Genomic DNA, 27,208 nt, shown 5'->3' on the forward strand with positions numbered 1-27,208 from the left:
TGCTGTCAATTAGCCGCCATCAGCAGACGCTGTGCTATTGCGTTGGAAATCAATATGGCAGAGCAATGGAAAAAACACCTTATGATAAAAACAGATTAAAATGATTCTATAAACTGTGTCTTTTGTCTCCAAGAAATATACATTAAATTGTATTCATCATGCACTGACTATTCCAAGAACAATAAAACACATCATGCAAAATGTAAGTGCATTTATATTTTGGTGAACCAATGGATTTTAACACATTTTACATCTCTGCTGTTTGTTGCTAAGCTGCTAAAATAGAGAGATAGATTGTATTTTAATAACTTTGGGAGATGATTGTATCTGAATCTTTAATGCACCATATATAGTGCCAGTATTTTAATGTGGCATAAAAACAACGTGAAAGCTATACTTTTAGCATGTGTTTGTACAAAGAACTAAGGTATTTTCCATGGCAAAATAAAAAGCCCATGGGATTGTGCAGTTAGTTAATTAACCAATTGCAGCACCTGCTCAATACTTAAGGTTACAGGTTCCCTACCTGGGAGGGAGAGCTTGGGCTGATAAATTAAGTGCTGTCAAAAAGACATGGAATGTTAAACGTTCATGATTTCATGATTAATGTACAATTAAAGAAATATTTCCAGTTTTCCTTTCATGAAACTTTGCTCTTTTGCAAGTGGATTTACAAAAACTAGAGGAATAGGCTGATAAATGGCAAATGAGTTTTTCATATTGGTAAATGTAAGCTTCAACATTTTGGATGAAAAAATATGCATTCTACCTTTTTTAAATGGGACTTAATTTAGCAAAACAGAGGAAGAAATAGATTTAGGAATACTTATATATAACAAGCTAAAAATGGAAAGCAGTGGCTTCTAAGGCTAAGAAGATATTATCATGTATTAAAAGAGGAATAGATGCAAGGGAAGAAAGCATAATTCGTTTGCTGTATGTATGGCGTGCAGGACCAATTTTAAAAAGGGACATTGCAGAATTGGAAAAAGTTCAGAGAAGGGCCTCAAAGCTAATAAGGGGAATGGAGAATTTAAACTGAAGATAATTAGCTAAATTGGGTCTGTTTAAAAAGGCTCTTGAGAGATAAAATGATTACTATTTATATAAATATATTCAAAGCCCATATACAGAATTGGTGTAAGTTCTGTTTATTCCAAGGCAGTTGTTTGTGACACAAGGTCACAATTTAAGGCTGGAGGAAAAGAGATGTAATCTCCAGTAACGAAAACGTTTTTTCACACTAAGAGCAATTAAATTGTGAAACATCTTGCCTAAGGAGGTAGAGACTGCCAATACCTTAGATACATTTCAATGGCTTCCATATATTTCTGGCTGAAAACTGAAGACCAGCGCACCCGTTTCTATTGCTTGCATATAACTGCAAAGTGGTTAACACATAGTTAACCCTTTCCTGATGGGACTTATTTTTAAACAAATAAGTAAAAATTTCAATCACGCGATTGCTCATGTGATCAGGGGGAGTGCCTATGACGCTTGGCATGCCCTCCAGCCCCCCGCCAATCCCATTAAGCAAGCTTCAGGACAGTCAAACCCCTAGGACGTTCTATGCCATCCTAACGACGCTAAAGCCCAGCGCAGTTAGGGCGGCATGGAACGTCCTAACAGGGGAAGGGGTTAAAGTCATCTCAAGTGCAGCAATACACTACTAGGAGCTAGCGGAACACATCATGTTAGCCAATGACAAGAGCTATGTGTTTGTGGCCACCAATCACCCCCTTGCTCCTAGCAGTGAATAGCTGCTCTTTAGCCTTTTTTACGTATGATTTTCATCAAGATACCTAGAAAATAAAGTAAATTTGTTAATAGAATTAATCTGAAAAATCTTTAAATTGTATGCTTTGTTTCATTTTTATTTTCATGTCTCTTTAATATGGCTACATTTGTTCTTCTGTCCAGCCCTAGGAGAGCTTTTGGAGTTTCTAGCATTTAGTGCTATTTTCAGAATCAATTTAAACCACTTTAATATTGCTTTTCTTTTCTTGCAAAAGTATTGTATCATGCATAAAGTCTGGTCCTTTATATGAACCATCAACAATGGATTTAAAAAGTTCCTTGGAAAAGGAATCTGTTCATTTTCAGTGGGGATGTTGGCGAGTGCTATGTATCCTTCATGTTTTTACTGTAGCGCCTCCAAAACTGAAATGTGCCAGCTGTTCTAAATGTGCCATGCAGTGCCCTTGTTGCAATGAGAGAGATAAAGGTAACTCCAACTGTTATACTCCATCCAAGAAGGTTATGCAGGTTTTATGTGGAGGCAAAACAGGAACTTTAGTGACTTTCTCATATTGGGACTTATCCTGATTACTTATATTTGATCGCCTGTGCTTGGATATTCACCCATGGTAAACAGTTTGTCTTGTTTTAATTAAATTACAGATACAACTAGAGGAAAGAGGAACCAGGAAAATGATGGCGTGGAATACATATTTATTTCTAAGCACTTGTTTGAGACTGATATACAAAATAACAAGTAAGTAGGAAACAGCATATTTTATTGCCAAAAGAATTTATAGTACGAGTTATAAGTGCCAAATGTCGTTGAACAGATTTCTTTATGCAACAACTTGCTATGTGTATACACACTGAAGCAAGAATACAAGGTTTTTTAAAGACCATGAGAGAGCACCCGCTTCAGTAAAAGTTGGTTGTGTTCCATATACACGGCTGCCAACGATTTGGTGTCTCTATGATTATTTTCTTAGTTTAATGCTACTTTTGTGTAAATATATAAATATACTACTGTACATTCCTTGTTAAATGGGCTAAATGGGGCTGGTTATTTCTTCTTCTTTTTTTTTTTTTTTGCCCTGGAGGAAAAGGTATTTAAGGATATGGGCAAGAAGGATGATTTGGTGTTATTTTTCAGATTAATTGCACATCTCAAAAGTTTAAAGTTGACCCTGGCAGCAGAATTTCAGGACACAAATGAGTTTCATTATATGAAATACAAACACCAGTTGGAGTGGCTGTCAGCAGGACATCAGTGTTCAAGTTTTTATTTCTTAAAATGCCCTGTTGACCACAGTGCTTCTTTAAGCAAAAGTGCTTCAAGCTGAGATTTTGAACTTCAAATTTAAACAAATTTAAATCAAGACTAAATGAATTTTATACTTTTAATGGAATGTGTCCTAAAACACTGGATGTCTGGAAATCATGTACTGAAAAAGAATACAAGCTATACCTTGTTTTAAGGCCATCACATAAATGGCTACGGTGTTTCTTGTATGCAAGAGTTTTAGGTTCCTAGTCAAATGTTAAAAGACATAATAAATCCTAAATTAAATCCACTCATCAAATAATATATTGCATTGTTGTATTATTGTTATATTATTAATGTCTATGGGGAGTTGAGAAATAGACCTTAAAGGGACATAAACCCAAAGTTTTTCTTTCAGGATTCAGATAGAGCATACAATTTTTAGATTTACTTCTTTTATTTAATTTGCTTCATTCACTTGGTATCCTTTGTTGAAAGAGAGCAATGCTCTGCCAGGAGCTAGTTGAACACTGGGTGAGCCAATGTCAAGCAGCTAAGTCACAGTAGTGCATTGCTCCTGAGCATACCTATGTATGATTTTCAACAATGGATACCAAGAGAATTAAGCAAATTATACAAGAGTAGTAAATTGGAAAGTTGTATAACATTCCATGTTCAATCTGAATCATCACAGTGACGATCATGTGACATCCTGTCGGCACTGATATGTTAATGTACGAAACTAAGACAATTGCCTCCATCCTGAAGAGGTGAAAGGGACATTAAACACATTGCAATTTAAAGGACCAGTCAACACTGTAGATTTGCATAATTAACAAATGCAAGATAACAAGACAATGCAATAGCACTTAGTCTGAACTTCAAATGAGTAGTAGATTTTTTTTCTGACAATTTTAAAAGTTATGTCTTTTTCCACTCCCCCTGTACCATGTGACAGCCATCAGCCAATCACAAATGCATACATGTACCATGTGACAGCAATCAGCCATTCACAAATGCATACACACTTATTCTTGCACATGCTCAGTAGGATCTGGTGACTCAAAAAGTTTAAATATAAAAAGACTGTGCACATTTTGTTAATGGAAGTAAATTAGAAAGTTGTTTAAAATTGCATGCTCTATCTGAATAATGAAAGTTTAATTTTGATTGAGTGTCCCTTTAAGGTTTTTGTATTTTCAATACTTGTTTTGTACCGAACTTGAAATGCACCCTGTTGACTTCTCAAGGTTAACTCTACTACATATCTGTCCCTAATTGGCTTTATCAGATAACTGCAAAACAATTGACTTTATACTAACTTTATGACTGTGGCTAGTCCTGTTGTTTGCAGACTAAAACCCAGATCGGCTCCCCTCAAATAAGGCAAATGATGGAGTTTGGCTATTGAAATATAATTGCAGTAAAAAGGATGTTAACACAACAGAAATTCTGGATTTAATATCCCTTTAATCACGTACCATGTTATTTAGATCATATAATATATGTGCATAAATATGAAATTCTAAATCTATTTCTTCTCACTCCTAGTAAAGATAGAGATGTAGGTACTAGCAGAGTATACCCAATTATGGCTTTTTAGAGCAGATACAAAATAAAACCCAGGATTCTCCAGGGAGCCTTTATAATAGATCTATATATCCTCAGTTATATGTAAACTTTAAAAAAAAACTAAACAAAAACCACAATATATTCCTTAAAATAAAATATCAGAACTTCCAAAACGAAATGAATAAAACGTTGGTGCAAAATCGCCCATTCATCAACACTTCATTACATTCACTAATCAAAATCAGACTATTAACATTATCATAAACCATGACTTAACTCAATGACATTTTTTTATACAAAATATGTGCAGGTTATTCATTACTAAAGTCTTAACAGATCTATTTTAAATATAAAAAGCCCAATAATAGAAATGTTTTCAGAGAGTAACCACATAAGTACTGCTGTCTCAACTAAAAATAAATTCTACTTACAGAATACTCAAGCCAACTTAAAGGGACAGTAAAACACATTGTAATTACAATACATTGTTCTTTCATGATTCAGAAAGATCATACAATTATAAACAACATCCTAATTTACTTATATCATCAATTTTTCATTATTCGCTTGGTTTCTTTTATTGAAAAGCAGGGATGTATGCTTAGGAGCCGGACCATTTTTGGAGCACTATATGGAAGCACTTTTGCAAGAATGTTATCCATTTGCCAGAGCACTAGAGGGCAGCACTATTTCCTGTCGTAGTGCTCCAGATGCCTACCTAGGTATCTAACACAGAATAGCAAATTTGATAATAGAAATAAATTTGAATTTATGTATATATGTCATGCTTTGTCTGAATCACAGAAGACATTTTTGGGGTTTTATAACCTTTTAATTAAGTAAATATTTTCTGGTGTTCATTTTTAAGAAGCAGATAATCTACCATCTTCTTTCTGTCAACAGTTACAAAGCTTCCCGCTTCAGTTATTGGCACCTGAAGTCAGATTTACCTCGGTGTGCAATGAACTTTCAGTAGTTTCAATTGTTTAACTTCTCCAGTGTTTTATTGCATAGCATTAGCTCAGACAAAGAGGTGATGGAAAACATTACTTTGCTCTTAAGCTGAAGTATTTTTTCTTTGCTGGTTTACTGTAACACTAGCAGGTGTTACTGATTGTGAAATGTAAAATACAAGGTTTATAAAAAAACAAAATGACACGCTAAAGAAATTGGCAGAACTTTTTCTTTAAAACATGTTAAAGATAACAAGTTGCATATAAAGCCCTCTGCTTCTAATTTAGTGTTATGAAAAGTTTACCAAAGTCCTCTTTCTATTTAGAAATTTACCAGACTTTTTCTTTTTCATTCTTTGAAGGTTTATTGAATACGGTGAATATAAAAACAATTACTATGGCACAAGTCTAGACTCTGTTCGGTCAGTCATGGCGAAGAATAAAGTTTGTTTGCTGGATGTACAGCCGCACGTAAGTAGATAAAGTAGGGATGTCAGAGACTTTTTTTTGTAATAGAAAAGAAAGAAGATGAATAGTGTTTGTTAGCCAACTCAACTAAAATAGGTACAATTCTTAGCCTTCTTCAAAAGAAATGTTTAATTGCTATTCTTGCTTTATTTCTAAAGGTGTCTTGGCTTAACATAGATAATACTCACCAATGGTAACCCCCCCCTCTATTAAATGGAAATGGACAGACAACAGTGGTTTCCTATTTTATCATCTTAAAAGTGGCTTCCCTTAAAGTGATGGTAAATCCTAGCATGCTAGGATTTACCATTGGAAAAAATAAAGGGGACCTTCATTCATGAAGTATATAATACTTCATGCTGAAAGCTCCTTTATTTGTTCCAATCGATCGCCGTACTGAACTGCTAAGGCAGCCCACCGGCAGAACGCTATTTTCGCTACTTGCTGAGAGGTGACGTTTCCACTTCTTCGCCAATAGCCTTAGGAAATACGGCTTGGCGCCACAATATGCTACCTTAGCAGCTCATTGCGGCGATAGCTTAAAACAAATAAAGGAGCTTTCAGCATGAGGTGTTTTATTTTTCATGAATGAAAGTCCCCTTTATTTGTTCCAATGGTAAATCCTAGCGTTTCACAAATGCTAGGATTTACCATCACTTTAATGACTCCCTCCATTCTTAGTTTTGTCCATCACAGGGTGGACAGGAATAAGGTTCTCCTCCTCTCCTCGTCATACCTGAGACAGTTGGAGATTCCACTAGATCAGGGCACTTGGGCAGTGGCTATGTGGACGCAGACAAAGTTCCATACCCTTTTGTCAGGCACTTGAAGGTGATTGGGACCTTCTCATGTATGTCTTTTATTACATTTAAAAAAAACAACAACAAAAAAAAACCTTTAAAAGCTTAGAAGCACTGTAATTGTTATGACACAGGCACCTGGCCTGACCCTGTCATACATTTTCTTTGGAGATCTGAACTTTTTCTAGTGGGGCTCCATGATGTTTCAAGTGGTTATGGGTTTGTTCCTTCAAAATAGAGGGCTTGCAGTAGATTCCAGAGATGTCAACAGAGACGAAGAATTAGATTTATCTTACCTATGTTAAACAGCTCCCTAATACACCATATTTCCTGTTGCACTTCCAATGCCCTTCAACATCCAATTTAAGAAGCTTTTACAGCCTTTATCATCAACAGTGGACACCTTAAAGACGCATGCTTTCCCTCATGTCAGTAAAATATTTATGTGGCTCAGTAGGCAGTAGCTTATTATAATACAGTTGTATGTAAAAGTTTAGGCACCCCTGACAATTTCCATGATTTTCATTTATAAATAATTGGGTGTTTGGGCCAGCAATTTCATTTTGATCTATCAAATAACTGAAGGACACAGTAATATTTCAGTAGTGAAATGAGGTTTATTGGATTAAGAGAAAATGTGCAATATGCATCCAAACAAAATTAGACAGGTGCATAAATTTGGGCACCCCAACAGAAATATTGCATCAATATTTAGTAGAGCCTCCTTTAGCAGAAATAACAGCCTCTAGACGCTTCCTATAGCCTGTAATGAGTGTCTGTACATGTTCCTCTACATAAATGCCAGAATAGATTTTGAGCAGTGTTTTGGGTCATTGTCTTTTTGAAATATCCAGCCCCCGGCGTAACTTCAACTTTGTGACTGATTCCTCAACATTATTCTCAAGTATCTGCTGATATTGAGTGGCATCCATGCGACCCTCAACTTTAAGATTTTGAGCAGTGTTTTGGGTCATTGTCTTTTTGAAATATCCAGCCCCGGCGTAACTTCAACTTTGTGACTGATTCCTCAACATTATTCTCAAGTATCTGCTGATATTGAGTGGCATCCATGCGACCCTCAACTTTAACAAGATTCCCAGTACCGGCACTGGCCACACAGCGCCACAGCATGATGGAACATGCACCAAATTTTACTGTGAGTAGCAAGTGTTTGTCTTGGAACACTGTGTTCTTATGACTAAATAACTCAATCTTTGTTTCATCAGTCCACAGCATCTTCTTCTAAAATGAAGCTGGCTTGTCCAAATGTGCGTTTGCATACCTCAAGCGACTCTGTTTGTGGCGTGTGTGCAGAAAAGGTTTCTTCCGCATCACTCTCCCTCACAGCTTCTCCTTGTGCAAAGTGCGCTGAATTAATGAACGATGCACAGTGACACCATCTGCAGCAAGATGATGTTGCAGGTCTTTGACGGTGGTCTGTGGACTGCTTTTGACCGTTCTCACCATCCTTTGCCTCTCCTATATTTTACTTAGCCTGCCACTTCTGGCCTTAACAAGTGCTGTGCCTGTGGTCTTCCATTTCCTCACTATGTTCCTCACAGTGGTCACTGACAGCTTAAATCTCTGCAATAGCTTTTTGTAGCCTTCCCCTAAACAATAATGTTGAACAATCTTTGTTTTCAGGTCATTTGAGAGTTGTTTTGAGACCCCCATTTTGCCACTTTTGGGCTCACCAAACCAATTGTGTGCTCCAATTAATCAGTGCTAGGTAGTTACAGGTATTCAAATTAACAAAATGACAAGGGTGCCCAAATATATGCACTGTCTTATTTTGTTTTGATGTATATTGCACATTTTTTGTTAATCCGATAAACCTCATTTCACTACTGAAATATAACTGTGTCCTTCAGTTATTTGATAGATCAAAATGAAATTGCTGATCCAAACGCCCAATTATTTATAAATGAAAATCTGCGCTGAATTAATGAACGATGCACAGTGACACCATCTGCAGCAAGATGATGTTGTAGGTCTTTGACGGTGGTCTGTGGACTGCTTTTGACCGTTCTCACCATCCTTTGCCTCTCCTATATTTTACTTAGCCTGCCACTTCTGGCCTTAACAAGTGCTGTGCCTGTGGTCTTCCATTTCCTCACTATGTTCCTCACAGTGGTCACTGACAGCTTAAATCTCTGCAATAGCTTTTTGTAGCCTTCCCCTAAACAATAATGTTGAACAATCTTTGTTTTCAGGTCATTTGAGAGTTGTTTTGAGACCCCCATTTTGCCACTTTTGGGCTCACCAAACCAATTGTGTGCTCCAATTAATCAGTGCTAGGTAGTTACAGGTATTCAAATTAACAAAATGACAAGGGTGCCCAAATATATGCACTGTCTTATTTTGTTTTGATGTATATTGCACATTTTTTGTTAATCCGATAAACCTCATTTCACTACTGAAATATAACTGTGTCCTTCAGTTATTTGATAGATCAAAATGAAATTGCTGATCCAAATGCCCAATTATTTATAAATGAAAATCTTGGAAATTGTCAGGGGTGCCTAAAATTTTGCATACAACTGTATGCTTTAGTAATTGATTTTATATTTTTTATAGTCCATTTTCTTTTTTTTCATGACTGTAAGTCCAGAAAATCTTCTATACCTTGTAAAAACATTAATGGATATATTTAAAAACAATTCTTTAACATCAAATATTGCACAATTCCATCATTTAGAATTCTTCCATAATTATCGATAAGGCCTGAGTTTCAGTACATTGAATGTTCATAGTCGTCCCTATCTCAGCCATTACGTGAATTAAATTGTTTGTCTGCATCCTTCAAAGAACGTGAGTAAGAGGTTGTATAAGCGCCTACTGAGTACCTTTAGCCTAGGGAGAGGTGCACCTAGCAGGCACCTGAAGGACAAACTAGATAATGGATATGCCCAGGCGCCAACCAAACGGAGGCAGGTACTAACTTACACTGATGGAAATATTAAAATGAATTTATTACATACAATACAATATATAACAATATATAAAACCAATATTTCATGGATCCATGATGGCTTAACAATGTGTAATTACAATAAAAATGCAGGTTAAAACCAATACAGGTGATATAAAAACAAAAGTATACCCTCTGGATTACGATAGATGAGTTGAGATGACAGGTATATGTAGAGCAGCCTAGGACGGGTGGAGGTATATGGTTATATGTCCTTAGGTCAAAAATAGTCTATTCGTGATCCTAGTGGTGCCAGATGGTGTGCAACAAAAATATAAATAATAAATTGTGGAATCCAATGAGTGCAAACAATGTGGAAAAAATATATAGAAAAAAAATTATAAAAAATCCGTGTTGAGCCAATCCTGTTTAAAACTTATGAGTGTCAATAAAAATAAAAATAAATGCAAAAAAATATATTAATAAATGCAAAAAAAAATATATGACTTGCAAGTGCCAATAAAAATATAATAATAAGAATAAAAAATGTAAAAAGGAAAGTGTTCAATCTGAAAAATCAAAAATCAAATATGAATGTCTGTGTCCAAACTGGGTGGAAAGCGGTGTTGGACTTGTTTGAGGAAAAAGTCTTGACCCAGTCTTGAGAAAGGCCTATTACGGGCCGAAACGCGTAGACACTGGAAGAGATTGTATTTGTACTCAAGCCCACTACTATACACATTTTTTCACTATTCTTGTGATATTTACTACAATCAAGTACTCTGGTGATATTCACATCTATCAAGTTGAATAGAGTTCAATTAGGACATTTGTTATTCACTATTTTTGGCCACTTTAAAACACTTTTTCCCCAAACAAATCCAACACCGCTTTCCACCCAGTTTGGACACAGACATTCATATTTGATTTTTCAGATTGAACACTTTCCTTTTTACATTTTTTATTCTTATTTTTATATTTTTTTTTAGATTGAAGCTCTCGGGTGGCTTTAACATTGAGACACATACATTTACATTGCTAAACATGTATTTGTATTCTCGCAGCTAGCTGCATTCTTCATCAACGCGCAAGCCAAGATATATATATGTGTATGTGTGTGTTTATATATGTGTACATATATATTGTATTTGTATGTGTATATATGTATTTACAGTCATATATAAACATTTAAAAATAATTAATATGTATGTACACTTATATATGAGTGCATTATAGCCCTTTGCCATTAAGTAGATGAAAACATGATAAAACATACTGTATTTATGCAATATTCATATTAAAGATTTTAACTGTATTTACTGTAAATTTTTTACATTTTCTAATGCGAATGTGCTATGTTGTTTGCGCGATGGGTGTTTGTTTTTTCAACTATTTTTTTTCCCATTGACTTCTATGGGAAATGTAAAAATGTGATGGCGTAGTAGGTTTTTTTCCACTTTTTTTTCTCCATTGATTTTTATGGGGGAATACATGCACACACACGTGAAAACTTAAGTTACGTTTTTGGTGCTTTTAGGGTTAACGCTAGCGCAAAATAATGTTTTTTGGAACTTGTAATTCACGATTGCAAAAACAACACTAGATTTTTCTTTGCATAAAATGTTTTGTAGATGACCTATTTATATAGCTCATCTGGGGGTGTTTTTGTTTGTGTATAGTTTTCCATATTTTTTAACAACATTCTGCTGATTTTCAGAATCCTAACTAAATCCCACAGTGTCGGATTTACACACCTGCTGCTCCTGTTAATGTTATCTGCCTTTTCATATTTGAGGGAGGGGGGAGGGTCTGCTCTTCCTGTTCTCTCAGTCCTTTTGAGTGGGTGTCCCAGCCTAACCTCATCAACAGTGCTAAACTGGGAGCTTCTAAGTAAGTTTTTTAAAAGGTTTTATACTGGATTTTTAGATCAGTATCTGTGCATATTATTCTTTATAGTAGTGTATATTGCATGCAGTTATATGAAAATTAGTGTACACTGTCCCTTTAAGATCGCTTTCCTGCAGAAACTTACATTTCAATTTAGCTATTACAATGTATTGTCGTCAGGTTAGTGAAAAGAAGCTTCTTTATCAGAGGGGCTCAGTGCACATTCTATGTGGGCAGTCTCAACTGCTTGGGCAATTAGTATGCACATTACTGTCTGAGCTTTGTTGGGCAGCAGTCTGGAAAACACCTAATGCATTCCTTTCTTCAGGTTGGATGTTTAGCATTTACAAATAACAGCCAAGCACTCACTGGACTTATATCAACACAACAGCAGTTTATTCCTGTAATGTTCTGGGACAGCTTTGTGTTCCTTCCTCAGACACATAGCTGTCCTGAAAAATTACAGGAATGAACTGTTATGTTGATACAAGTCCAGCGAGTGCCTGGATGTTATTTGAGATATATATAGTCACGGGGTGGGTGTTGCTGGCGGGAGGAGCAGTCAGTTCTGCAGTCAGCATGGCTTTCCTGGGTCCTGAAAAGGACCAGCTTCTAGAAGGTTGACTCCAGCAAACTTCTGCACCACCCCAGTAGACAGGGTCTGTAGCGCAGATCTGTGAGACACAGCCTGCTCAGTGTATCAGAATCCTTTTTTTTTTCCTTTCATGATTCAGATAGAACATACCAAACTTTCCAATTTACTGGTATCATATTGTCTTTCTTTGCTTGTTATCCTTTGTTGAAAAGCAGTGAAGTAAGCTTATGTCTGCAACTCCATATGGCAGCAGTTTTGCAACAATGTTATACATTAGGAGGAGCACTAGTTGGCAGCACTATTTCCTGTCATGTAGTGCTTCAGGCATGTTAACGCTACCTACCTAGGTATTCCTTCAACAAAGAATAACATGAGAACAAAGAAAATTTGATAAAAGAAGTAAATTGGAAACTTTTTAAAAATTGTATTCTCTATCTGAATAATAAAAGAACATTTTGGGGTTTAATGTCCCTTTAAGTGATGTTAGCTCAGGCAAACAAGTGGCAATTGCCCATTCATCCCAGTGACACATCTAAGACTTATATCCTAGGAATCGTGTTTTTTTTTGAGGGAACTGCAGGGGTGTAAATAGCACCTCTTATCTCACTCTAGGTGCCATAACACAATAAATACTCAGCTTTCAGACACTGAGAAATAAGCAGCCAGAATGTAGGCACTGTGACCAATTACCAGCCTGATAGTAAGCCAGCCAATAGCAGAAACTCCACTGCAGCAAATTCTGACTAGTCTGTAACTCGACTTTGATTGGCTAAAACAGAACCAGTAAAATAAATGTGTTTCAGCCAATTATAAGAGTGCATACTTTCTAAGGTATTTTCCTGACTGCAGATTTCTTTCATACATGGGGTGAGAGTCCACAATCCATTACTCCTGGGAATTACTTTTCTCTACCACTAGGAGGAAGCAAACCCCAAGAGCCCTATAAAATCCCTCCCACCTCACAGATACCTTTAGTCTTTACTTTGCTTCCGCTGGAGGTGTTTGATGAATGAAGATATGCATTTGATTCTTCAGAGAGAGGGGTTTTCAGTCTTTATTGAGGGCTGGTTTCCCCTCAGAGTACAGTGCTTGTCAGAGGGATATATATGGGTTATGGTTTGTGATTCTTTTTTCACTTCATGGGAAATTTTTCATGAACCTTCTATAACTGGTCGCAGGGACTTGTCTTTTGCCTCACTCCATGGATCTATGATATACGCCTATTCAATAACCTCTACTGATATGTTTCAGTACTGGTTTGGCTGTCTGCTGCTTATTTGCTGGTGGATAAGTGTCTATTGGTAAGTATCATTTATTAACATTTAGACACTATTATAGTTATGTTATGGGCACTTTTTAGTTTATATATATATATATATATATATGCATGTAATTGGCAAGAGTCCATGAGCTAGTGACGTATGGGATATACAATCCTACCAGGAGGGGCAAAGTTTCCCAAACCTCAAAATGCCTATAAATACACCCCTCACCACACCCACAATTCAGTTTTATAAACTTTGCCTCCTATGGAGGTGAGTGAAATAAGTTTATGCTTGATTTTTTTTGTTTTCTTCTAATGATAAGCACTTCTAAGCATTCTGAAGCCCAATTCCTCTCAGAGTACAGTGTTTGTCAGAGGGATGTGAAGAGAGTATTGCCTATTGATTTTTTTATGGTTTCAAGGGTTCTCTGTTATCGGTCGTAGGAATTCATCTACTACCTCTCTTTTCAGATCGACGATATACTCTTATATACCATTACCTCTGCTGGTTTGGCTTTCTGCTATATGTGGATGGGTGTCTTTCGGTAAGTATGTATCATTATTTAAGACACTCTCAGCTATGGTTTGGCGCTTTATGTATTAATATAAAGTTTTAAATATATGTATTTTACTTATATTTGCCATGAGTCAGGTCTATGTATATTTCCTTTGGCAGTCCGGTAGTTTTGTTATGGGAATCGTGTTTTAGGAAGTTTGTCTTACCTGGGGTATAGTCTTTTTCCAATTTGAATTGTTTTTTCTTTAAAAACTTGTGTGCAAATTAGGCTCGCAAGGGCACAAAATGCTGTTATTTATTGCGTCATTCTTGGCGCGAGAATATTTTTTGTGGGTCTGTAATGAAGCAAGTTAGTCATTTCCTGCGTCTTAGTTGACGCTGGGTTGTTTGGCACGAAATTGTGTTTGTTATGACGCCAGTTGTGCCATTTCCGGATGTTTGTTGGCGGCAAAAAAATTCTCAACTTCCTTTTGCGTTGTGTGTCATTCTTGGCAACAAAAAATTTAGTTTTATTTTACCTCACTTCCTATATGCTCCTTCCGTTCTTTATGCTCAGATGGCTATGCTATTTGCTATTTTTGCCAATTTTAGCATTTGCATTTTTTCCCATTCCTGAAACTGCTATATGTGGAAATAAGATCTTTCTGTTTAAATGTTATTTTTTTCTTTTACATTTTACAAGATGTCTCAATCTGAACCTGTCTCAGAAGCTGCTGTAGGAACCATGCTGCCTGAACACAGTTCTACCAAAGCTAAGTTTATCTGTTGTAAGCTTGTGGAGATTATATCTCCAGCTGTAGTATGTAACAGTTGTCATGATAAGGTTTTGCATACAGAAAAGATTTCCATTAGTGCTAGTACAGTATCTGTTGTTCCTTCAACATCTAAAGTACATGATATCCCGGTTAATATGAAAAATTATATTGCTGATGTGATACTGAAGGCTATGGCTGCTATACCGCCTTTGAATAAATGTAAAAGGTCTTTTAAAACTTCTCATAATACTGATGAAATTTGTAATGACCGACAACCTACTGATATATCCACTTCTGATGAGGATCTCTCTGATTCAGAAGATCCTTTTTTCAGACATTGACACTGATAAATCAGCTTATCTTTTTAAGATTGAGTATATTCATTCTTTGTTAAAAGAAGTATTGATAACTTTGGATATTGAGGAGTCTGTTCCTCTTGATAATAAACCCAGTAAACGTTTAAATTCTGTTTATAAACCTCCTGTGACTACTCCAGAGGTTTTCCCTGTTCCTGATGCCATTTCTGATGTGATTTCTAAGGAATGGTCTAAGCTTGGTACTTCTTTTGTTCCTTTTCAAGGTTTAAAAAGTTGTATCCTTTACCAGTAGCTAAGTTAGAGTTTTGGGAAAAAGTCCCTAAGGTTGATGGGGCTATTTCTACTTTTGCTAAGCGTACTACTATTCCTATGGAAGATGGTACCTCTTTTAAGGATCCTTTAGATAGGAAAATTGAATCTTATCTAAGGAAAGCTTATTTACATTCTGGCTATATTCTCAGACCTGCCATTTCTATGGCTGATGTTGCGGCTGCATCAACATTTTGGTTGAATAGCTTAGCACATCTGGAAAAAGATTCTGATTTGCATAGCATTGCTTGTTTGCTTCAACATGCTAATCATTTTATCTGTGATGCTATTTGTTATATCATCAAGATTGATGTTAAATCTATGTCTTTGGCTATTTTAGCTAGAAGAGCTTTATGGCTCAAATCTTGGAATGCTGACATGGTATCTAAGTCTAGGTTACTATCTCTATCATTCCAGGGTAATAATTTGATTGGTTCCCAGTTGGATTCTATTATTTCCACTATTACTGGGGGGAAGGGAGTTTTTTTGCCCCAAGATAAAAAGTTGAAGGTCAAACCTAAAGCTTTTAATCGGTTTCGTTCCTTTCGTCAGAATAGAGAACATAAAACCACTCCTTCCCCTAAGGACTTTGGCTCCAATTGGAAGCAATCTTTGAGTTGGAATAAATCCAAGCCTTATAAGAAACCAAAGCCAGCCCCCAAGACTGCATGAAGGTGCTGCCCTCAATCCAGTTTTGCTGGTGGGGGGCAGATTGAAATTATTTAAAGACATTTGGGCAGGTTCATTTAATTCAGAATATTGTCTCTCAGGGGTATCGAATAGGTTTCAGAATAAGACCTCCTGTGAGAAGACTTTTCTCACTCACGTTCCAACAAATCCTGTGAAAGCTCAGGCCTTTCTGAAGTGTGTTTTAGATCTAGAGCTTTCAGGAGTAATTGTACCAGTTCCACTTCTGGAACAGGGTCTCGGTTTTTATTCAAATATATTCATTGTCTTGAAGAAGGAAAATTCTTTCAGACCAGTTCTGGATCAGATGTTTTTGAATCAATTTGTAAGGGTCCAAACTTTCAAGATGGTGATTATAAGGACTAGTCTGCCTTTTGTTCAGCAAGGTCATTACATGTCCTCAATAGACTTACAGGATGCGTATCTTCACATTCCGATTCATCCAGACCACTATCGGTTTCTGAGATTCTCTTTTCTAGACAAGCATTACCAATTTGTTGCTCTTCCTTTTGGCCTAGCAACAGCTCCAATGATCTTTTCCAAGGTTCTTGTGCCCTTCTATCTGTAATCAGAGAGCAGGGAATTGTGGTGTTTCCTTTTTTGTACGATATATTGGTACTGGCTCAATCTTTTCATTTAGCAGAATCTCACACAAATCAACTTGTGTTGTTTCTTCAAAGACATGGTTGGAGGATCAATTTACCAGAGAGTTTCTTGATTCCTCAAACAAGGGTCACATTTTTAGGTTTCCAGATAGATTCAGTGTCTATGACTCTGTCTTTAACAGACAAGAGACAAATGAAATTGGTTTCTGCTTGTCAAAACCTTCAGTCTCGATCATTCCCTTCAGTGGCTATGTGCATGGAAGTTTTAGGTCTCATGACTACAGCATCGGACGCGATCCCCTTTGCTCATTTTCATATGAGACATCTGCAGCTTTGCATGCTGAATCAGTGGTGCAGGGATTATACCTGGATATCACAGTTGATATACTTAAATCCCAACATTCAACTCTCTCTGTCCTGGTGGGTGGACCATCATCGGATTCTTCAAGGGGCCTCTTTTGTTCGTCCTTCCTGGACTGTGATTTCAACAGATGCAAGTCTCACAGGTTGGGGAGCTGTCTGGGGGTCTCTGACAGCACACATGGTTTGGAATCCTCAAGAGGCGAGGTTACCAATCAATATTTAAGAACTCTGTGCTATTTACAGGGCTCTTCAGGCTTGGCCTCTACTAAAGAGATTATCATTTATTCGTTTTCAGACTGACAATATCACAACTGTGGCATATGTCAATCATCAGGGTGGGACTCACAGTCCTGTAGCAATGAAAGAAGTTTCTCGAATACTTTCTTGGGCAGAGTCTAACTCCTGTCTAATTTCTGCAATACATATCCCAGGTGTAGACAATTGGGAAGTGGATTATCTCAGCCGTCAGACTTTACATTCAGGGGAGTGGTCTCTCCATCCAGATGTATTTTTTCAGATTGTACAGATGTGGGGTCTTCCAGAAATAGATCTCATGGTGTCCCATCTAAACAAGAAACTTCCCAGGTATCTTTCCAGGTCCAGGGATCCTCAGACGGAGATGGTAGATGGTTAGCAGTTCCTTGGCCATACCAACCTGCTTACATCTTTCCGCCTATAGTTCTTCTTCCAAGGGTGATCATAATGGAACAATCGCATGTGTTTCTGATAGCACCAGCATGGCCTCACATATTTTGGTTTGTGGATCTTGTCCGGATGCCAAGTTGCCAACCTTGGACACTTCCTTTAAGACCAGACCTTCTGTCTCAAGGGCCGTTTTTCCATCAGGATCTCAAATCGCTAAATTTGAAAGCATGGAAATTGAACGCTTAGTGCTTAGTCATAGAGGTTTCTCTGACTCAGTGATTAAGACTATGCTACAGGCTCGTAAGTCTGTTTCAAGGCAAATTTATTATTGGGTTTGGAAAACCTATATTTCATGATGTTCTTCTCATAAATTCTCTTGGCATTCCTTTAGAATTCCTAGAATTTTACAGTTTCTTCAGGATGGTTTGGATAAAGGTTTGTCTGCAAGTACTTTGAAGGGACAAATCTCTGTTCTTTCTGTTTTATTTCATAGAAAGATTGCTAAGCTTCCTGATATTCACTGTTTTGTTCAGGCTTTGGTTCGTATCAAGCCTGTTAAATCAATCTCTCCTCCTTGAAGTCAATTTGGTTTTGAAGGATTTGCAGGCTCCTCCTTTTGAGCCTATGCATTCTTTGGATATTAAACTACTTTCTTGGAAAGTGTTGTTTCTTTTGTTTATCTCTTCTGCTAGAAGAGTTTCTGAATTGTCTGCTTTCTCTTGTGAGTCTCCTTTTCTGATTTTCCTTCAGGATAATGCTGTTTTGCGGACTTCGTTTACATTTCTTCCTAAGGTTGTGAATTCGAACAACATTAGTAGTGTAATTGTTGTTCCTTCCTTGTGTCGTAATCCTAAGAATACTCTTGAAAGATCTTTACATTCTTTGGATGTTGTAAGGGCTTTGAAATATTATGTCAACGTTACTAAAGATTTCAGGAAGACTTCTAGTCTATTTGTTGTTTTTTCTGCTCCTAGGAAAGGTCAGAAAGCCTCTGCCATTTCTTTGGCATCTTGGTTAAAGCTTTTGATTCATATGGCTTATTTAGAGGCGGGGCAGTCTCCGCCTCAGAGAATTACAGCTCATTCTACTAGATCAGTCGCCACTTCTTGGGCTTTTAAGAATGAAGCTTCGGTTGATCAGATTTGCAAAGCAGCAACTTGGTCTTCTTTGCATACATTTACAAAATTGTACAATTTTGATGTATTTGCTTCTTCTGAAGCAGTTTTTGGTAGAAAATTTCTTCAGGCAGCTGTCTGTTTGATTCTTCTGCTCATGATTTAAGTTTTTTTCTTGTAATTTATGTGAAATTTATGAGAAAAACTTTTTTTTTTGTGGATTACATTTTTTTCAGCGGAAATAGCTGTTTATATTTTATCCCTCCCTTTCTAGTGACTCTTCTGTGGTCTCCCACATCTTGGGTATTTCTATCCCATACATCACTAGCTCATGGACTCTTGCCAATTACATGAAAGAAAAGATAATTTTATGTAAGAACTTACCTGATAAATTAATTTCTTTCATATTGGCAAGAGTCCATGAGGCCAACCCTTTTTTTTTGGTGGTTATGATTTTTTTGTATATAAGCACAATTATTTTTCCAGTTCCCCTTTTTGTATGCTTTTTTACTCCTTATTTTATCACCCCACTACTTGGCTGTTCGTTAAAATGAATTGTGGGTGTGGTGAGGGGTGTATTTATAGGCATTTTGAGGTTTGGGAAACTTTGCCCCTCCTGGTAGGATTGTATATCCCATACGTCACTAGCTCAATTTATCAGGTAAGTTCTTACATAAATTATGTTATTTCTGAATTTTGTATTTAGTTTGTTTATTATAGGAGACCTATGAAATTCAAAACAGTCTTTGGTTGGGGCATATTTTTCTTAAAATGTCATCTATAGTGTAATATTAAAGTGCTATATAAAATATTTCCTTAGGTTATTAAATAATGATCAGGGAAGCAAAATAAGACAAACGTGCTAATTTTCAGTTTTGCATAAACTTGGCAAGATTTTATGAAAACAAGATTACTTTAATCTCAAATTGGAAAAAAAGTTTACTTTAAAGGGACAGTAAACATAAAAAATAATGTTACATAACTCTGTACTATGTGTAGAATTATGTAACCTTATCCTAGCGACACCTTCAAAAACGAAAGAGATGTGAGAGATTTAAACCCCCCAAAGGTATACTCACTTTCCGCTCCTCGACAGCCTTTTCTGATTTTTTTTCTTTAAAGTGTCTCACGCAGCATTAAACTAAATGTCGTGCACTCCTGCAGCTGTAGGCTGTTTTACCCAGCACGGGAGCGAACTACATTTAGTTAAATGGGGTGATCGGAAGAGGCTGGCGAGGAGCGGAAGGTAAGTATACCTTTGGGGGTATATCTCTCACATTTTGATGGTGTCGCTAGGATAATGTAACATAGTTCTGCACATAGTGCGGAATTATGTAACATTATTTTTTATGAATACTGCCCCTTTAATCTCAAATTCCAATGCCTGAATCACACAAACAGCCATAACTATAAAAAGGTGAGAAAGTTCTACTGCCAAGTGGAAACTGTTTTTTGATGATGTATTATTAATCAACTAATTGTTTTTTTTGTTTGTTTTTTTATTTATTTTTTGTTAAAATATAAGCCAATATTACCCCTGCTAATTATCAGGTCAAGTTGTGAGAGGGCCTTTAGAATACACAGAGGTATAGTGTGTCACATATACTGAACCCTAAAGGGATATATCAAAGGACCATTAAATACAGAACTGCAAAATGAACACATGCAAAATACAAAGACAATGCAAATACACTTAGACTGAACTTGAAATGAGTAGTAGATTTTTTGTTCTGACACATTTCAATGATTCAACCAATCACAAAATGCATTAACGTATATTCTGTGAATTTTTGCACATTCTCATTAGGAGTTGGTGCCTCAGAAAATCTGCATATAAAGAATGTGTACATTTAGATAATGGAAAAAAAGTCAAAATGTAAATTAATTATTACCTTTAAGTTCAACCCATTGTAATAGGCTGTGGTTTCAAAGCACAAAACTAGCTATTTCATATACACAAATAAACCTGAAAATGCATTTTCTCAAATATTTTATACTCTGTAGCTGGTATAACAAGTCATTGAAAATACATTAATGGAAAAACAATTTTACAGTGTACTGTCCCTTTAAGAGCTATGTGTCTCTTTAAAAGGACATTTTCTTCATTCATCTAAGTGAAGGAGAGAGACATGTATTACATTATAATGATTAATCAAATAAGCAGTTTAAAATTTGTATTTTAAATTAAAATTAATTTAAAATTTGTAATTAAAAGGAAGATTCATTTTAATAATTGCATTGACATCTGTATTAAAATTATGCAGTATAATTCAAATTTAAATTACCCAGTAACATTCTTATTTTAAAAATGCATATAATGTTCACAGTAAAATGTGTTATTTCAAAATACAAAGTTAAATTGACTCGAAAACTACAAAATTCAAAGCTTACTTTATTTTGTAAAATGTAAATTGAGCATCTAAGCCTGGGTGAATGAGCTGAATAGGGGCATTCCTTGGGTGTGTCTAAAGTTCTCAATTGTTTTACCTGCTAACGAGTTTTTCTCAGAATATGCAATGTACTTATCACATTAATAGAAAATATAGTTTACGTGCACTGTGGTTGATTTGTATTTGCTTAAAAAAATTGTATTTGTTCTATCACTTAGTTCTTAACAGGTAGATTCTCCATTCTGGAGAGTTTTGCTACATTAGTACACTACTCACCAGGACATTAGTACACTACTCACCAGGACAAAAAAAGTGTAGCTCCTTTCTCCAACATTGGTGTGTCCGGTCCACGGCGTCATCCATAACTTGTGGGAATATTCTCTTCCCCAACAGGAAATGGCAAAGAGCACAGCAAAAGCTGTCCATATAGTCCCTCCTAGGCTCCGCCCACCCCAGTCATTCTCTTTGCCGCTGAACAAGCAGCATCTCCACGGAGATGGTAAAGAGTATGTGGTGATTAGTTGTAGTTTTTTATTCTACTATCAAGAGTTTGTTATTTTAAAATAGTGCTGGTATGTACTATTTACTCTGAAACAGAAAAAGATGAAGAGTTCTGTTTGTGAGAGGAATATGATTTTAGCAGCAGTAACTAAAATCGTTTGCTGTTTCCACATAGGACTGTTGAGATGAGATAACTTCAGTTGGGGGAAACAGTTGGCAGACTTTTCTGCTTAAGGTATGACTAGCCATATTTCTAACAAGACTGTGTAATGCTGGAAGGCTGTCATTTCCCCTCATGGGGACCGGTAAGCCATTTTCTTAGTCTCAAACAGAATAAAGGGCTTAATATGGGCTATAAAACTGGTAGACACTTTTATGGGCTAGATCGATTGCTTTATTTGGGCATTTTATACAGCTTTATATTGAAATTCACACTTTATAAACTTTTGGGAACGTTTTTTTACGTCAGGCACTGGTTTAGACACCTTCCCAGTCAGGAAGGGCCTTCTCTGTAGTAGGCAGAGCCTCATTTTCGCGCCATTACTGCGCAGTTACTTTTGAGAGCAGGACATGCAGCTGCATGTGTGTGGGTCTGAAAGTAGTTGAAAAGGTTCCTAGAAGGCTTCATTTAGTACTTTATTGACAAGTTTAAGCCTGTTTAACATGTCTGTGCCTTCAGATAAACTATGTTCTGTATGTATGGAAGCCAATGTGTCTCCCCCTTCAAAATTGTGTGATAATTGTGCCATAGCGTCCAAACAAAGTAAGGACAGTACTGCCACAGATAATAAAGTTGTCCAAGATGATTCATCAGATGAAGGGAGTAGACATAGTTCTACATCATCTCCTTCTGTGTCTACACCCGTTTTGCCCACGCAGGAGACCCCTAGTACTTCTAGCGCGCCAATGCTTGTTACTATGCAACAATTGACGGCAGTAATGGATAACTCCATAGCAAATATTTTATCCAAAATGCCTGCATTTCAGAGAAAGCGTGATTGCTCTGTTTTAAACACTGTAGAGCAGGAGGGCGCTGATGATAATTGTTCTGTCATACCCTCACACCAATCTGAAGTGGCCATGAGGGAGGTTTTGTCAGATGGGGAAATTTCTGATTCGGGTAGAATTTCTCAACAGGCAGAACCTGATGTTGTGACATTTAAATTTAAATTAGAGCATCTTCGCGCACTGCTTAAGGAGGTGCTATCTACTCTGGATGATTGTGACAACCTGGTCATTCCAGAAAAATTGTGCAAGTTGGACAAGTTCCTAGAGGTTCCGGTGCACCCCAACGCTTTTCCTATACCCAAGCGGGTGGCGGACATAGTGAATAAGGAGTGGGAGAAGCCCAGCATACCTTTTGTCCCCCCTCCTATATTTAAGAAATTATTTCCTATGGTTGACCCCAGAAAGGACTTATGGCAGACAGTCCCTAAGGTCGAGGGGGCAGTTTCTACACTAGCCAAGCGCACTACTATTCCTATCGAGGATAATTGCGCTTTCAAAGATCCTATGGATAAAAAATTGGAGGGTTTGCTTAAAAAGATTTTTGTACAGCAAGGTTACCTCCTGCAACCTATTTCGTGCATTATTCCTGTCACTACAGCAGCGTGGTTCTGGTTCGAGGAACTAGAAAAGTCGCTCAGTAGAGAGACTCCGTATGAGGAGGTTATGGACAGAATTCACGCACTTAAGTTAGCTAATTCCTTTATTTTAGATGCCGCTTTGCAGTTAGCAAGATTAGCGGCGAAAAATTCAGGGTTTGCAATTATGGCGCGCAGAGCGCTCTGGCTAAAGTCTTGGTCAGCGGATGTATCTTCCAAGACAAAATTGCTTAATATCCCTTTCAAGGGTAAAACCCTTTTTGGGCCAGAATTGAAAGAGATTATCTCAGACATCACTGGGGGTAAGGGCCACGCCCTTCCACAAGATAGGCCTTTCAAGGCCAAGAATAAGTCTAATTTTTGTTCCTTTCGCAATTTCAGGAACGGACCGGTCTCCAACTCTGCAGCCTTTAGACAAGAGGGTAATGCTTCACAAACCAAACCAGCTTGGAAACCGATGCAAGGCTGGAACAAGGGTAAGCAGGCCAAGAAGCCTGCTGCTGCTACCAAAACAGCATGAAGGAGTAGCCCCCGATCCGGGACCGGATCTAGTAGGGGGCAGACTCTCTCTCTTTGCTCAGGCTTGGGCAAGAGTTGTTCAGGACCCCTGGGCATTAGAAATAGTTTCTCAGGGTTATCTTCTGGAATTCAAGGAACTACCCCCAAGGGGAAGGTTCCACATGTCTCACTTATCTTCAAACCAAATAAAGAGACAGGCATTCTTACATTGTGTAGAAGATCTGTTAAAAATGGGAGTGATACACCCAGTTCCTACCGTGGAACAAGGAATGGGTTTTTACTCAAATCTGTTTGTAGTTCCCAAAAAAGAGGGAACTTTCAGACCAATTCTGGATTTAAAGATCCTAAACAATTTTCTCAGAGTGCCATCGTTCAAAATGGAAACTGTTCGAACGATTTTACCTACAATCCAGGAGGGTCAATTTATGACTACCGTGGATCTAAATGATGCGTATCTACATATTCCTATCCACAAAGATCATCATCAGTTCCTAAGGTTCGCCTTTCTGGACAAACATTACCAGTTTGTGGCTCTCCCATTCCGGCTAGCCACTGCTCCAAGGATTTTCACAAAGGTACTCGGGTCCCTTCTAGCGGTTCTAAGACCAAGGGGCATTGCAGTGGCACCTTACTTGGACGACATTCTGATACAAGCGTCGTCTCTTTCAAAGGCAAAGGCTCACACAGACATCGTTCTGGCCTTTCTCAGATCTCACGGATGGAAAGTGAACATAGAAAAAAGTTCCCTGTCTCCGTCGACAAGAGTTCCTTTCTTGGGGACAATAATAGATTCTTTAGAAATGAAGATTTTCCTGACAGATGTCAGAAAGTCAAAACTTCTAAACGCTTGTCAAGTTCTTCACTCTGTTCCACGACCTTCCATAGCTCAGTGCATGGAAGTAGTAGGGTTGATGGTTGCAGCAATGGACATAGTTCCTTTTGCGCGAATTCATCTAAGACCATTACAACTGTGCATGCTGAAACAGTGGAATGGGGACTATACAGACTTGTCTCCAGTGATTCAAGTAGATCAGAAGACCAGAGACTCACTCCGTTGGTGGCTAACCCAGGATCACCTGTCCCAGGGAATGAGCTTCCGCAGACCAGAGTGGGTCATCGTCACGACCGACGCAAGTCTAGTGGGCAGGGGCACGGTCTGGGACTCCCTGAAAGCTCAGGGGCTATGGTCTCGGGAAGAGTCTCTTCTCCCGATAAACATTCTGGAACTGAGAGCGATATTCAATACTCTCAGGGCTTGGCCTCAACTAGCAAAGGCCAGATTCATAAGATTCCAATCAGACAACATGATGACTGTTGCTTACATCAACCATCAGGGTGGAACAAGGAGTTCCCTGGCGATGAGAGAAGTGACCAAAATCATAAAATGGGCGGAGGATCACTCCTGCCACCTATCTGCGATCCACATCCCAGGAGTGGAAAACTGGGAGGCGGATTATCTGAGTCGTCAGACATTCCATCCGGGAGAGTGGGAACTCCACCCGGAGATATTTGCCCAGTTGACTCAATTATGGGGCATTCCAGACATGGATCTGATGGCGTCTCGTCAGAACTTCAAGGTTCCTTGCTACGGGTCCAGATCCAGGGATCCCAAGGCGACTCTAGTGGATGCATTAGTAGCGCCTTGGACCTTCAACCTAGCTTATGTGTTTCCACCGTTTCCTCTCATTCCCAGGCTGGTAGCCAGGATCAAGCAGGAGAGGGCATCAGTGATCTTGATAGCTCCTGCGTGGCCATGCAGGACTTGGTATGCAGACCTGGTGAATATGTCATCGGCTCCACCATGGAAGCTATCTTTGAGACAGGATCTTCTAGTACAAGGTCCATTCGAACATCCAAATCTAGTTTCCCTCCAGCTAACGGCTTGGAAATTGAACGCTTGATTTTATCTAAGCGTGGGTTTTCGGATTCTGTAATAGATACTCTGGTACAAGCCAGAAAACCTGTAACTAGAAAAATTTACCATAAAATATGGAAAAGATATATCTGTTGGTGTGAATCCAAGGGATTCTCATGGAGTAAGATCAAAATTCCTAGGATCCTTTCCTTTCTACAAGAAGGTTTGGATAAGGGATTATCAGCGAGTTCTCTAAAGGGACAGATTTCTGCTTTATCTGTCTTGTTACACAAACGACTGGCAGCTGTGCCTGATGTTCAAGCTTTTGTTCAGGCTTTGGTCAGGATCAAGCCTGTTTACAGACTTTTGACTCCTCCCTGGAGTCTGAATTTAGTTCTTTCAGTTCTTCAAGGGGTTCCGTTTGAACCTCTACATTCCATAGATTTCAAGATGTTATCTTGGAAAGTTCTGTTTTTGGTTGCTATTTCTTCTGCTAGAAGAGTTTCTGAGTTATCTGCTTTGCAGTGTAATCCGCCCTATCTGGTGTTCCATTCAGATAAGGTTGTTTTGCGTACTAAACCTGGTTTCCTTCCAAAGGTTGTTTCCAGCAAGAATATTAACCAGGAAATAGTTGTGCCTTCTTTGTGTCCGAATCCAGTTTCAAAGAAGGAACGTTTGTTACACAATTTACATGTAGTTCATTCTTTAAAGTTCTATTTAGAAGCAACAAAGGATTTCAGACAAACGTCTTCTCTGTTTGTCATTTATTCTGGCAAGAGGAGAGGTCAAAAAGCTACTGCTACCTCTCTTTCCTTTTGGCTAAAAAGCATCATCTGATTGGCTTACGAGACTGCCGGATGGCAGCCTCCTGAACGCATCACAGCTCACTCTACTAGGGCTGTGGCTTCCTCATGGGCCTTCAAGAACGAGGCTTCTGTTGATCAGATATGTAAGGCAGCGACTTGGTCTTCCCTGCACACTTTTGCCAAATTCTACAAATTTGATACTTTTGCTTCTTCGGAGGCTATTTTTGGGAGAAAGGTTTTGCAAGCCGTGGTGCCTTCTGTTTAGGTAACCTGATTGGCTCCCTCCCTTCATCCGTGTCCTAAAGCTTTGGTATTGGTTCCCACAAGTTATGGATGACGCCGTGGACCGGACACACCAATGTTGGAGAAAACAGAATTTATGCTTACCTGATAAATTACTTTCTCCAACGGTGTGTCCGGTCCACGGCCCGCCCTGGTTTTTGAATCGGGTTTGATGAATTTTTTTCTTTAACTACAGTCACCACGGCACCTTATGGTTTCTCCTGTTTTTTCTCCTGTCCGTCGGTCGAATGACTGGGGTGGGCGGAGCCTAGGAGGGACTAAATGGACAGCTTTTGCTGTGCTCTTTGCCATTTCCTGTTGGGGAAGAGAATATTCCCACAAGTTATGGATGACGCCGTGGACCGGACACACTGTTGAAGAAAGTAATTTATCAGGTAAGCATAAATTCTGTTTTTTAAGGGAATTGACTAAGATCTACCTCTGTGGGGGTTGGCATGAGTTCACACCATGCAGATGAATCAGGCTC

At 38.0% G+C, this 27,208-nt stretch overlaps 1 protein-coding gene across 1 annotated transcript in view; it reads left to right on the forward strand.

The window, feature by feature from the left end:
* The window catches only part of MPP7 (MAGUK p55 scaffold protein 7), a 1,181,171-nt gene that overhangs the window by 1,094,793 nt on the left and 59,170 nt on the right, over positions 1 to 27,208 (forward strand). The window contains exons 16-17 of the mRNA XM_053713897.1: positions 2,401 to 2,494; positions 5,889 to 5,997. Of these exons, the coding sequence (XP_053569872.1) occupies positions 2,401 to 2,494; positions 5,889 to 5,997 (203 nt within the window). The remainder of the gene's footprint in view (positions 1 to 2,400; positions 2,495 to 5,888; positions 5,998 to 27,208) is intronic.

This window comes from Bombina bombina, chromosome 5 (genome assembly GCF_027579735.1).
Source record: "Bombina bombina isolate aBomBom1 chromosome 5, aBomBom1.pri, whole genome shotgun sequence".
Classification (NCBI taxonomy): Eukaryota; Metazoa; Chordata; class Amphibia; order Anura; family Bombinatoridae; genus Bombina; species Bombina bombina.